Genomic DNA, 13,104 nt, shown 5'->3' on the forward strand with positions numbered 1-13,104 from the left:
TGTAAATCTTTCTGATTTGATTTAGATAGCAACATGTTTGGCTGTTTATTCTTTTGTCTGTCTATCCATGTCTCAAACCAATAGGTGTATGTGGCTAAACGCTGAATAGGATAGCTCTGTATGGCAGATTATTGCATATGCATGAGCTTACATTTCCACCAGACGCTGCATTGGTTTAGGCGGCATTTCAGCCACAGTAACCTGCTACAAAATCTGCATCGGGGAGCTTTTCTCTGGTCCAGCAAACCAGTTAGTCACCCCGCTGACTAAGTTTATGCAGTTAATTTAAGGCTCGTATTTATTTTCAGTGTTGTCCCAATTATGAAATAGCCGTTAGCACTAATGTCAGGCCTTTTTTGCCATTGGTGGAATGTTTTTCCATGAGCTGTGAAAATCATTTCATGTACTGTACAAGGCACCACTTGCTTCCCGAGGCTAAATTCATTTTAAAAAGGGTCAAAACATTGTCCCGAATAACCTAAAGAGGAGCCTAATATAAAAACACAAATGTCTAAAGCTACTGTGGTAATAGCTGTATGGCGCCAGTAGCTGTTGAGAGCGGCGGTCTCAGCGAGGATGACCTGCTGCACTCTATGCCTGTCTCGGGTGCTGCATTAGCAGTAATGTGCTCCGTGAGCTGGAGGAAAAGGCCTGTTGGAAAGGCTGATGTCATTTGTTTTCAAAACAGACTTTTGGCAGTCTTTGACATGGTTGACCTTACATCAATACAAACGTTGGACCAGATTGTCTTTTCTTTGCATCTCTGAAAGCATTTAGGTTTGCGTGGATTGTTCAACAGCTTCATACCATTTCACACTGGGATAATTGAATTATTCATAGTACAGGCATCCAGGCACAGACATTTGGCTTGGCAGGGTTCAAATCTCTATGTACAGCAAGATTGAAATATCCAGATCAAATGCACCCATTGGAAGAAAGAAGATATGAAATGCTACAAAGTAATGGACATGCAGAGGTCCATTTACTGTAACATAAAAAAAAAATTGGCGCTGGACCATAATATAACTCGCCTAAGTGTAAAATCAAGAAAGTTTTGCTTATTTGAAAATTGCCTCTGAAAGACCGTGTGGTTCTTTTGTACATCGCCCAAATGCATTGTTTTGCCATTTTCTGACTTTTTCAGACCAGGGGAGAGTCACAAGGGGACATTACACCCTCAGCAAAAAGCTGCGATATTGCCTGTGATATTGAGTCAAAGAAACCTGCCTCAGCAGTTTTGGTCATTTTCACACCATTGTCTGTGCAAAACCATAGCCCAGGCACGTCTGCCATTGTGAGAAGCTCAAGGAAAGGCTCATGTTTATTCCGTGACTGGCATGCAAGAGTCTTAAGATTTACTGTTTCAATTCATTCATGTTTTAGGATCTGCTGTCTTATTAGGTTTGCCGGTGATTCTGATCTGTGTGTTTAGGACAGGGTTGGACTGAGAGTGATGTGTATGCACAGCTTGTTATATGTCATATGTCTTCTCAGGTCAACCAGGACAACGTGGTCAAGGTGGGTCACAGACAGGTGGTCAACATGATTCGACAAGGAGGGAACCGGCTCATCATCAAAGTGGTGACAGTCAGTAGGAACTTGACCCCAGATGACACCAGTCGAAAAAAAGGTACAAACCAATCAAATGTCTTTAATGATAATATTGTCTCTTCAGTCATGATTAAGACTGATGTTTACATTCAACAACTGTGTGGAAGTGCACGGGCCATATATCCACATGTTGCATACTTCCAGAACTTTATGCCAAAGAGAAGTCAGTCAGGTCATGGCGGAGCTGCCTGTGCCAACAGCCCCTAGCACTAAGTGGGCTCCTCATAAAGGTGCAGGGGTTCCTGTGAAGCTGTGAAATGGCTGTTTGCTCCGTGAGGAGCGAGCGAGAGCCGAGCCCAGCCGAGGGAAATAAAGAAATAAGGAGAGGGCAGGGAGGGCAGAGACAGCAGCGGGGCCGGTGCCCGTGCCCATGCCAGTGCCAGGCTCTCAGCGAGGAAGCCCAGCCGCCTGCTCGCTTGGCACCGCGCAGACCCTTCCAGCCTGGAGCAGACTAGCGCTGCCGAGCGGGCATCTGGCACTTGTGATGGCCCCGCTGCAGGGCATGGGCACACTCAAGCACCCGTCCCGCTGGCACGCAGGGGCAGGGGGGGCACAGACGACTGCCATCTGAATGCCCACTTTGATTTAGACGAGCGGCAAGAGTTGAGCTCTGGGAATCTACTAGGGATCAGTGGCATCAGCAGCGGTAAACAAAATGTCAAAAAGTAGATCCTCGCGCGGCGCAAACAGGCGTGGCGAAGCGGCGAGCAGGCCAAGTCAGGAAGTGTGAACAGCACTGTTGAGCTCAGATCTGATGGTGTTAAGTTAACCCTTTTTTGTCTCTGCGTCATTTCCCCCCCCCAGCACCTCCACCTCCAAAGAGAGCGCCCACCACCGCACTCTCCATGCGCTCCAAATCCATGACCTCGGAGCTGGAAGAACTAGGTAAGGCCTCCATCGGCCACACATGAAGCAAAACATGCTACATCTGAATGTTGTTAGCGTACTGTACGTATGACGTTCAGCACTGGTCTGACAGAACCATAGACCCGGTGTCCACCTGGCTCTAACATGCTGGTCTCTTGCCTTGTTACTTTTCTTTTACGTTTGTGTGATTTTGTTTGACCCTTTTTGTCAATGACTGATCCCAAATAGTGGATAAAGGTAAGCGGGGATGCCGGAGTGTGTGACTGACTGCACGTCAACAGTGTGCTGCATCTGGTTTTGTACGCTGCATATCCGTCAGAGGTCATCGTAGCCAGTGCAATATTCGGCCAGCTGCTCATACCACAGCACCTCACACCACAGGCTGTTCTCTCCACTCATTAGAACTGAGCTGTTTCATTGTTTAGCTGCTGTGACGACAAGTTCATGCACCCCTGAACCTTTGCATGTCGTTTTTTTTGTTTGTTTCTGTCAAATCCAGCTGCTATAGGAGAGTTATATTATTATGGGCAAATGAGGGAGGTTGTTAGACGCATGCAGTTTGCTGAGAAAAAAATGTGGCATGTGTCTCTTGATGCAGATGATCTTTGCGATCATCGCCCTCCCATTATTCATTCGGAGGCAGTAGTGAGTGCTGTGAAGTTATCATCCCATACAGCAAGGTCTTGAAAAAGTAATCAGACTATCAGCTCCTTAAGCCTCTCCAGCACAATTTTCCTCCTCATCTCACTGATGTCTGTGTGAACAATACAAATCAATGATCCACTGTGATACTTGTTCCTAAATTGTACCTGTGGGCCGTGTCTGGCCATTTGCATTGGAGCTCGACTGTGTGTGTTTAGCAGAGAGTGGATGTGCATATTAAGTCAGTGAAGCGAAGACACCGGCCCTGGGACCTGCATATCTGTTTTATCTGCATTGCATTAGCGAGTGAGATGAACAGGGTCTGACTGCAGGAGAGTAGACAGCACTTCCATTAAGGACTCTGCACAGGAATGTCTCCTGCTACTAACTGATGGAAGAAACAGGTTGTTTAAATTAGTTATTGAATGGTGCTCCACACAGAGTATATCCCTGGTTTCAGTCCATCCTAGTGTATCCCAGCCCTCAGTCATCTGTTCATCTCTGGCAATGCAGTTGTCAGATTTGCATTTAGTTTCTATACATAACTTAATCTAACTAGACATGATTAATTTCTTTCTGCGTCTAAGAGATGTAAAGATTTAAGGGAACCTGGCAGCTTTACATAATGCCATATACTGTACTGTATGTGTGGCATGCACTTGTTGATGCATGAATGTGGACCACATGTTCACATGTCCCATCATGTATCCATTAGCTATTCTCCTTTGCGGGATCCAATCACCCCCTGCTCCGTTGTCCATCGCCTACATGATTTCACATGAGTCTCAACTTTGCCCTGAGATTGCTTCTTTCCATTTGTGTTCTGTTGATTAAGCTTTCACTGAGTCTGTGGCTCTTTTGTAACATTGAGTGAGTGAGTGAGTGAGTGAGTGAGTGAGTGAGTGAGTGAGTGAGTGAGTGAGTGAGTGAGTGAGTGTGTGTGTGTGTGTGTGTGTGAGAGAGAGAGAGAGAGAGAGAGAGAGAGAGAGAGAAAATATCACTTCCAAGTTTTGCTCTATGACCTTTCCCTTCTTCTCCCAGCCACATTAAGGAAAAAGAAAGGTGGTAAGTTCTAGTGGAATATTTTTTCCAATGTCTTAAACCACTAATTATGTTTTCATCCATTTAAACTTGTTTGACCTCTGCATGGTACCTGGTTTAACCCACATAATGTATATTCATTCATGATTTTAATTGCATGCTCAAACTAATGTTATCCACCGTGTGTTCTCTTTTCTACATTGTTTGGCATCATCGACACCATGTGACATCAGTGGAGCATAAACATAATTTTTTTGTATTTTTGGAATTCACATTGGTCACACATTGTTATTACAGGAATTGATTTTTCTGTTCACATTTCTGTCATTTTGATGTGTTTTGTTTATTTCAAAGCTTCCTAGATCACATGTGTTGCTTGTATCTTTTTGTAGTGTAAACAATAAGTTACACCAGCACAGAGTTTCATGTTTTTAAGGACGTGTTGCCCAGGTGTACAGTTACCCTGCCTACACAAGCCGTGCATTCCAGGAGCAGTTCTTGGCTCAGAAAAAATACATCACTTCAGGGAAATGGTCAAACCTCCATATTGAATGTCATAGCCCATGTGTTGTTTTGTCAAGTCCTTACTTTTGTGTGTGTGTGTGTGTGTGTGTGCGTGTGCGTGTGGGTATACGTGTGCGTGTGCACGAGTGTGTTTGTGTATATGCGTGTGTGCTTCATAAGTATATGTGTGTGTGTGTGTGCGTGAATGTGTATGCACATGTACCTGTGTATTTGTGTTGGTCTTACTGGACGTCTGTTGGCAGGATCTCAAACTGAGTTTTGGAATATGCTGTGCTGTTTGTGAGTCACACTCTGCATCAAGTTCCGATATTGCACTGGTTAAGACTTCAAGAAAAGCTCACCCAAGAAATAAACTTGATTATTGATAAGTGATTTACACAGATACTGTGTTTATATCTTGGTGTATAACAAACCTGTTTGTGGTTGGGTTTGGTCCTCAATATAATATTGTCTTTGCATCAGTGTGTGTGTGTGTGCGTGTGCGTGTGCGTGTGCGCTAGTGGTGGGGGAAAAAATCGATTCTGTTCAGTATCGTGATATTTTGTGCACACAATTAAATCGATACTTGTAGCTCAAAGTATCGCAATACTTAATTATATAATTTAATTATCCATTTTACTTTCATTTGAGTCGAGTTTACTCAGGGTTTACTCTGATCACATTAAATAAGCTTATTACGCTTATAAGGGGGGCACGTGTTGTGGTGCTTCATTGTGCATTCAACAATAGCTAGCAATAATTCAGCAATAATAAATGAAAATGGCTTCACAATCACAACCTGTTATACACAACACTCTACACTACTTTCACATCGAAAAAGGTGGGTGTATTTTGGTTTTCAACAAAAAGTGAATAGTAAGGACCTTGACATGCACCATGCCATTGCAAAGTGAGTGGAACAGTGTTATTTTCCTAATTTTTTGTAATGACTTAGAATAATATGAGAGACATGAATAGCAATATATCGCAAAATCGAATTGCAATTCTTGGTGTATCGCAATATGTTAAGAATCGCAATATTATCGAATTTTGGCCCAAATATCGCAATAGTATCGAATCTTAATTTTTTTGCCAATTCCCACCCCTAGTGTGCGCGTGTGTGTGTGTGTGTGTGTTAGTCTCATTTAAAGATGCATGGTTGGCATGGTAATGGGGTTACATTAATCTAATACAGGAGCGATGTACCTGGAAGGCCGAGCTGCTATCAAAACAGTCACTTCCTGCATCAGTGCACATGGCCATTACTGCCAACATCGCTGACCAGCGGTTATCTATTTATAGTGTGGAAGACATTATGATACTCAGATACTGTACATCCCCCGCTTTCTATGAACTTTAAAGTCAAGAAGCGTTGTACAGTATAGCACAATAAATATCTCTTTTATCAGAGGCCACGGCCAGAACAGGGAGGTAGAGGAGTTAGAGCTGAGTTAGTACTTACGCCTCTGTCTATATTTGTATTGTGTACATGTCTGTGTCTCTCTGTGTGTGTGTGAGAGAGATAAATATAGAGCTGAATTTGATCTAGTCATGCACATCCTCCATGTCTGTATTTGTATACTGTATTCAAGTATGGTGTAGTTACTGTATGTATGAGTGAAGTAGCTGGTAGAGCTCAAATTATGTATGCCAGTATGTCTTTATTTAGAGGGTGTTAGTGTTGTACTGTATGCATATATTGTGTCAAATGGTGCTGAGTCAGTTTGAGCCTTATGTGGTACAGTATGTGTTTGTATGTGTAGTGTGTATAGTTAGTATATGTAGAACATGTAGTATTTATGTGTCTATTGTAGTAATGTGTATGTTGTATGTACAGTATGCCTGTGTGTGTGTGTGTGTGTGTGTGTGTGTGTGTGTGTGTGTGTTGTAGTTATGTCTGTGTTGTGGCTGTGCTGTTTTGTATGCATGTGTGTATATGCATTATAGTTATGTGTGTGTCTGTGTGCAGGTGCGTGTGTGTATCCTGATTTGGGTGCAAGACATGTCCTGTACTGAACCTCCTTCTCTTCCTCCTTTTCGTCTCTGTGTAGATGCTCAGGCTTCTAATATTGAGGGTCTGAAGAAGAGGATTGTTTTTCAAGTCACACTAAGTAATCATCTTAATGCATGGAGGCTTTCCAAAAAAAGACAAAAGAAAAAAAAATAAGAAGAAACAGTCCTAGCATGTGGCTCATCGGCAGTGGCTAAAAATAAGACTTTTAAGAATAAGAATTACTCAACACTTAAAACGCTTGCACGGCTTTGGGGGCTGTCCACAATCGGTTCAACTTTGGTTTTATTTACTTGTATTATTTCTGTTTTCTTTTATGTCTGTCTTCCTTTTTTCATTTCTGTTTGTGTCGGATTAAAACAGATATGATGTGACTGGCTTTTGGGCGTTTCAAGATTAAGATTTTCTAGATTTTTATTTTAGAGAGTAATTTGTTTTGGTCACTTTATTATTCACCTTTGCTGTGCTGTGCGTGTCTTCCAGATAAAGTGGACGAGGTGCCCTCCCAGAATGCCATGCGTGACAACTCCTCTGTGGACATGCGAGTGGCTACTATTAAGCCACGCCCCAGCAGCCGCTGTTTGGCCACACCCACTGACTTTAGTGTGAGTCCCCTCAACTGCCCTCCAGATGGACTGTCTTGAATGAAAATATACAAAAGAGAAAATAAGAAAGTTCTCCCATACAGTACAGATATAGACACTGAGTAGCACTGCCATATTCATGGGTTTAATTAGGTCCCCTTCCACAGGTGTATTAATCAAGCACCATACAGTCTGCATTCATAATCTAGGTGCTTGATTGTATACACCTGTAGAAAGGGACATGAAACCCATGAATAAGACATCAGGCTAGCAAGGATTAGAAAATCCAAGTGATTGATTGTTTAGGAAAGGCTGGTACTGTATGTTTGTACTGTAATGTAAATGTGCCCACTCCTTTTTGTTTCATATATGTTTACAGAGAAACATTTTCATTCAACTTGGAAATTGTCATGACATTTACATGTTTCTTTTAGAATAATCATAACAAAAAAACAGCAACAGACATCAAATGAAAACATTTGAGACAGTGACATACATTGTGTTCCCACTCCTTCTTGCAGTCTTTCTACGAGCGGCAGGGTGTAGCCGTAGTGCCCCCCACGGTACCCGGGCCGTACCTGGGCGTGCCACGGGGCACCATGAGGAAGCAGAAGTCTATAGGTGAGAGAAAACACATCACACATAACACAGCGAACAATACTGGTGGCAGTACAGTCTGTCCTTTCTAAAGGGATGAGCACACAAGTGATAAAACATCTGGTATATACATGTTTGAACCCTGTGGCCAGCAGTGATTTACAGTAAAATCACCAAATATAGTCAGGAAAGAAACTCCCACGTAAATGTAGTCAATGTCCCCTTTTAAAATCACATCTGTAGTCGCTGTACTGCGGTTCTCATGCATCTGACATTGGTAAGTGATTAGTATTGATATAAAAACGAACATTTTGCGATCAATTTTGAGTTGAGTGCCCAGAACAGTAGCATAGCCTCAGCTGAGTTCATTATGTCCCATTATCACTAAATTAGAGTGATCCTCCCTGCCATTTTGAATTCTTGAGATGGGCCATTATAACTAATTATGCATGTGCTGAGAGACATTCTTTACGATCGCTGAGTGCATTTTAATGCATGGTAATTCGTTTAATTCATGGTCCTTAAATTCCGCTTTGCCTTTGAGAGTCTCTGGCCCGAGGCGGGCGATTGTTGGATTAATATTCCTCATAGTGTTTATAAGACTCTATATTTGGTCCTATTCCCGGGGGAGAGTCACTCAGACGCGTTTCCCTCCTGCTCAGACGGAGACGGTGCGCCAGGTTGCTCGTTTCTCGTTGGCCGTCTCTGGCGCGGCGGTGGCGGCGGCGGCGTGCGAGCCAGAGCAGGTGCAGCGCTGCGAACGGGAGAGACGGGCGATAGCGCTCGTGTTTTTCCGCCGAGATTTATGCCAATGTCTCGCGGCGTCGCTTTAATAGCGCGGTGAGGCAGCGTTAAGACGAAGAGAATTTACGTTTGTTGTCTGCACCAAGGATGAAGTCATTTGACTGGAGGCCACTCAGGGCTACTGTCCCATCTCTTATGTTGCGCTGCTAGACTCGTAGATAGTGTTCATCAGTGTCGTGGCTCAGTTTGGAGGTCGCCTGAGGACATATGGTTGAGGCCCTGCTTGGTAATTGGATGTAATAAACAATCTGCCCTGTCTTCACAGGAATCACTGAGGAGGAAAAGCAGTTCCTGACGCCTCCTCTGCTGAAGTTCACCCGCAGCCTTTCCATGCCCGACACCTCGGAAGACATCCCACCTCCGCCCGGCATGTCGCCTCCATCGCCTCCTGGGTACAACTCGCCCAGTGGCCCCGCGCCGCGAGGGTACAACACCACGCAGCCGGGGTTCACCCAGAACTCTGTCGGCAGGGGCCATCCCAACCGGTCGGACCCCAACCTGGGCACCATCCGCCGAGACCGGCCGTACCACCGGCAGAGCTCGGAGCACTTCAGCCTCCAGCACTCCTCGCTCCAGCAGCAGACGCTATGCAACCGGACGCGCTCGCCCGTGCCCGAGAACCCCTACTCGGAGGTGGGCAACAAGAACCCGTACATCCCCGCCAAGCCGGCGCGGCGGAAGGGCATGCTGGTGAAGCAGCCCAACGTGGAGGACAGCCCGGAGAAGACCTGCTCCATCCCCATCCCCACCATCATCATCAAGGAGCCCTCCACCAGCAGCAGCGGCAAGAGCAGCCAGGGCAGCAGCATGGAGATCGAGCCCACCACGCCGGAGCACGCGGGCCAGCTGCGGCCCGACGAAGGGGCCAACCTCAGCAACCCGTTCGCCGCCGCCATCGCCGGGGCCGTGCGGGACCGCGAGAAGCGGCTGGAGGCCCGGCGGAACTCCCCGGCGTTCCTGTCGACGGACCTCGGCGACGAGGACCCCAACCCCACCCCCACGCCACGCCTGCGCCAGTCCAAGTCCATCGACGAGGGCATGTTCAGCAACAACGAGCGGTTACGGAAGCTCATGGCGCCGCCCGCCTCCCTGCTGGGGCTGTCTCCCAGCGGGGGTGGGGGAGGAGGACGAGGCGGTGGTGGCGGAGGGGGTAACGTGACGGACTTCAACACCCCCGAGCCCACCCTTGTGCGAGAGCCTCTCAACACACGCACAGGCAACTGCCCCAACCTGGACAGCCCTGTTAGCCTCCCTATTGTGAAGACCTACAGCTCCAATGGCGGAAGCTATTTGCATCCTGTGACGGGCAAAGCCCTGGACCCAAACTCGCCCCTGGCTCTGGCCCTAGCTGCCCGCGACAGGGCCATGAAGGAGCAGGGCCAGCCGCCGCCTCCCCCGCCCAAGAACGAGCCCCAGAAGCCCGACCTCCACCAGCCCCTCTTCATCGACACCAAGCTGCGCTCCAGCATCGAGGCCAACTACACGGCCGCCACCGCCACCATGGGCCGGCCCGCCGGGAGAGGAGGCCTGCGCCGGCAGAACACCGAGTCCAAGTACGAGACGGAGGGGGCCAAGGAGAACAAGCCGTCGGCGGAGGAGAAGAAGAACATGCTCGTCGACATCGTGGACACGTCGCAGCAGAAGTCGGCCGGGCTGCTGATGGTGCACTCGGGGGACCAGGCCGAGTCCAAGGAGGGCAACGGCCGAGGGGGGCAGGAGGGATCGCCAGGGCAGGACAGCACCCCGGCCGAGCTGAGGGACCCCAATGCCAAGCCGTCGTCCCCCGCATCTGCCCGCGCCCCTGGTCCGACGGCTGCCCCCGGCACCAACCCACAGGCCCCTGCCCATCCCAAGACCATCATCACCATCAGCTCGGTGGACGAGCCAGTCAAGCTCCCCTTCCACATCCCACCACCGCCTCTTCCTTCGGTGGACATCGAGGAGGAGTTTGAGTTCGCTGATCCACTTCCGCCTCCTTTGGAATTCGCGAACAGCATCGACATCCCCGAGGACCAAGCAGGGGCTATCGCCGAACTCATTAAGCTACAGAACAAGAACGGGAGAGGGCCCGGCCACTTACCCCCTTACCACCCCCACGCTCCCCCTCCGGTCAGCGCGGATCACAGGCGGCCCGTTGGCCTCTCGAACTGCGTCGGCGGCCCCCCCGGCTACCCCCCTCCGCCCCCGGAGAGCTTCGAGCACGTCACCGACTCGGGCATCGAGGAGGTGGACAGCCGGAGCAGCGGGGACCCCCACCTGGAGACCACGAGCACCATCTCCACCGTGTCCAGCATCTCCACGCTCTCGTCGGAGGGCGGCGAGGCGCTGGACACCTGCACAGTCTATGCAGACGGACAGGCCTTCCTGGTGGACCGGCCCCCGGTGCCCCCCAAGCCAAAACTCAAGCCCATCATCAACAAAAACAACGCACTTTACAGGGACCCGCTGATCGAGGAGAGCCTGGAGTCCTTCGGGATGCCCCCCTCGGCCCCTCCGCCGCCCCCTGGTGGCGCGGAGCCGCCCAAGACCCCCACGCAGAGGAGCTCCAAACTTTGGGGGGACCCCCCGGAGCTGAGGAGTCCCCCCTCGTCGCTGCCGGACCCCAAAGCCAACATGATCAGTGAGCTCAGCTCCATCCTACAGCATATCAACAGGGATCGCACGCCCAAACCAGGGGAGGTGCTGGATTCGCCCACAGGATCCAGGTGCTTTGGATCAAGGTAATGCAGCCTCAGGTCTTTTATGTGTTTGTATTTGGCATCCTCATGCCACTGCATAACCTTTAGCTTTCAAAAGGGATGCTAATTATGCTGTATGAGTGTATTGGTATTTGACTTTTGTTTTGTATATGTTGATCTACTACAGTGATCCATCTATATTGATATGATGCCGTTAGAAGTGACAGTGGTGCAAGTTGATCCACAGTGGACATGCATATGTAGATGTTAGACCTCTTGATGGAGATGTGACTTCTTGACTTTCTTCAGAGTACTGTAAATGTCCTTAGACTCTTTTTATGTCCTACTCAGCTACAGTGGGGCTTCAGATGTGTTAATATTCTAAGGTAGAGAGTTTCTGAACATTGTATATCACTGCTCATGTTTATGGATGGACAACACTGAATGATTTTCTGTCATATTTTCCTTTGAGATCATACTGGCTTTGAGTTGTTGAGGCCAATGACTAAAATGAGACCATTACTCCTAAAATGTTTATTTTAGCAGTAGTGATTTTTTTTTTTTTAAGTGAGGCCGTAAACATGCATTTATACTCTTGGATGGAGCCACAGCCTGAAGCCCACATGTTCTAAATCCCTGTCTTGCATGAAGGAGGAGCGGTTCAATTATTCACAGATCACATGCATTTTGCATTAAGTGGTCTGTCCTTAACCTCTCAGGTGTAGAGCAGAGAAATAGAGGGTCGTTTGCACTCTCATCCATCTCTCCATCTCTCCATCTTTCTCTCTCCTCCTCGTGTTTCTCTCTTTCTCTTCCTCTTTGTTATGCTCTAGACTAGAGTCGGCTCATAATGGCATGTAGGGTCAGCAAGAGTACAGTACACCGCTGCATGGTTGTTGCAGATTAAAGTTGTATTGTACGGATTAAGTTTGGGGTGACAGTAACTGCAGGATCACTAATGTGAGCCAGTGAGCAGGTTTATAATGGGGTTTTTTTGGCTGTTTTTACTCATGAAGAATTTTTCTTACTTTCATATGTTGTGAATATGTTAATTCAACAGCAGCAGCACAGACAGAATTGAATCAGTGTAGTTTTTTCTTTCGACGCTTCATGACAGAATTTTCATTTCCTTCAGCAGGATATGGGTCAACAGGCTTTTGTACTGTAGTATGGTTTTATTTAGCTTTGATGAAAATACCTACTTTATATGTATTGTAATTTCCCAGCTATTAGCCGCGACTTATGCTGTACATTGATTTTGCTAAATGTCTTCAGCTATAAGGTTAATACAAGGGGGCAGTTAATATGGTATTAATATGGTTTGGTTATGGCTTAATAATACACTGGAAATTACTGTATCTTTTTTTTTTTTACGAGAAGTCACAAAACGCAAGAGTGGCGTTTCCAACACCCAGGCATTCATGTTTGAGATCATGTGGGGTCTCTAGTCATGTGAAGATGAGGCTGATGTGAGGTGGCCTGTGGCCTGATAGGATAACCCATGCTGATTGACAGCAGGAGATGAAGGACTCGTCATCCTATCTTCTCCCATTCACCCTGAACCAGGGGCACCAGGACTCTCTAATCTCCTGCTTTAATCAGCGCTCGACACCACAACTCAATGACAAGTACAGCATACAGCACCAAGGGTTTTTTTTTTCCCCTCCAAAGGTTCTCAGATTAGTGTGTGTGCTCCGCCTGTGAACGAAACAGTTGCCTAGCAACATGCCGATGATGGCTGCCGTGGGGCCTGGTTGGAGTGTCA

General features: G+C 47.4%; 1 protein-coding gene across 2 annotated transcripts in view; it reads left to right on the plus strand.

The window, feature by feature from the left end:
* Window positions 1-13,104, plus strand: part of LOC134095359 (SH3 and multiple ankyrin repeat domains protein 2-like) — a 152,090-nt gene that overhangs the window by 130,252 nt on the left and 8,734 nt on the right. Inside the window, exons 17-22 of one of the 2 annotated variants that reach the window (XM_062548826.1) lie at window positions 1,495-1,630; window positions 2,416-2,496; window positions 6,717-6,776; window positions 7,160-7,281; window positions 7,782-7,881; window positions 8,927-11,381. In XM_062548826.1, the coding sequence (XP_062404810.1) occupies window positions 1,495-1,630; window positions 2,416-2,496; window positions 6,717-6,776; window positions 7,160-7,281; window positions 7,782-7,881; window positions 8,927-11,381 (2,954 nt within the window). The remainder of the gene's footprint in view (window positions 1-1,494; window positions 1,631-2,415; window positions 2,497-6,716; window positions 6,777-7,159; window positions 7,282-7,781; window positions 7,882-8,926; window positions 11,382-13,104) is intronic. The other variant, XM_062548827.1, reaches the window with a different exon arrangement.

The sequence above is a fragment of the Sardina pilchardus genome, chromosome 11, assembly GCF_963854185.1.
Source record: "Sardina pilchardus chromosome 11, fSarPil1.1, whole genome shotgun sequence".
NCBI lineage: Eukaryota > Metazoa > Chordata > Actinopteri > Clupeiformes > Clupeidae > Sardina > Sardina pilchardus.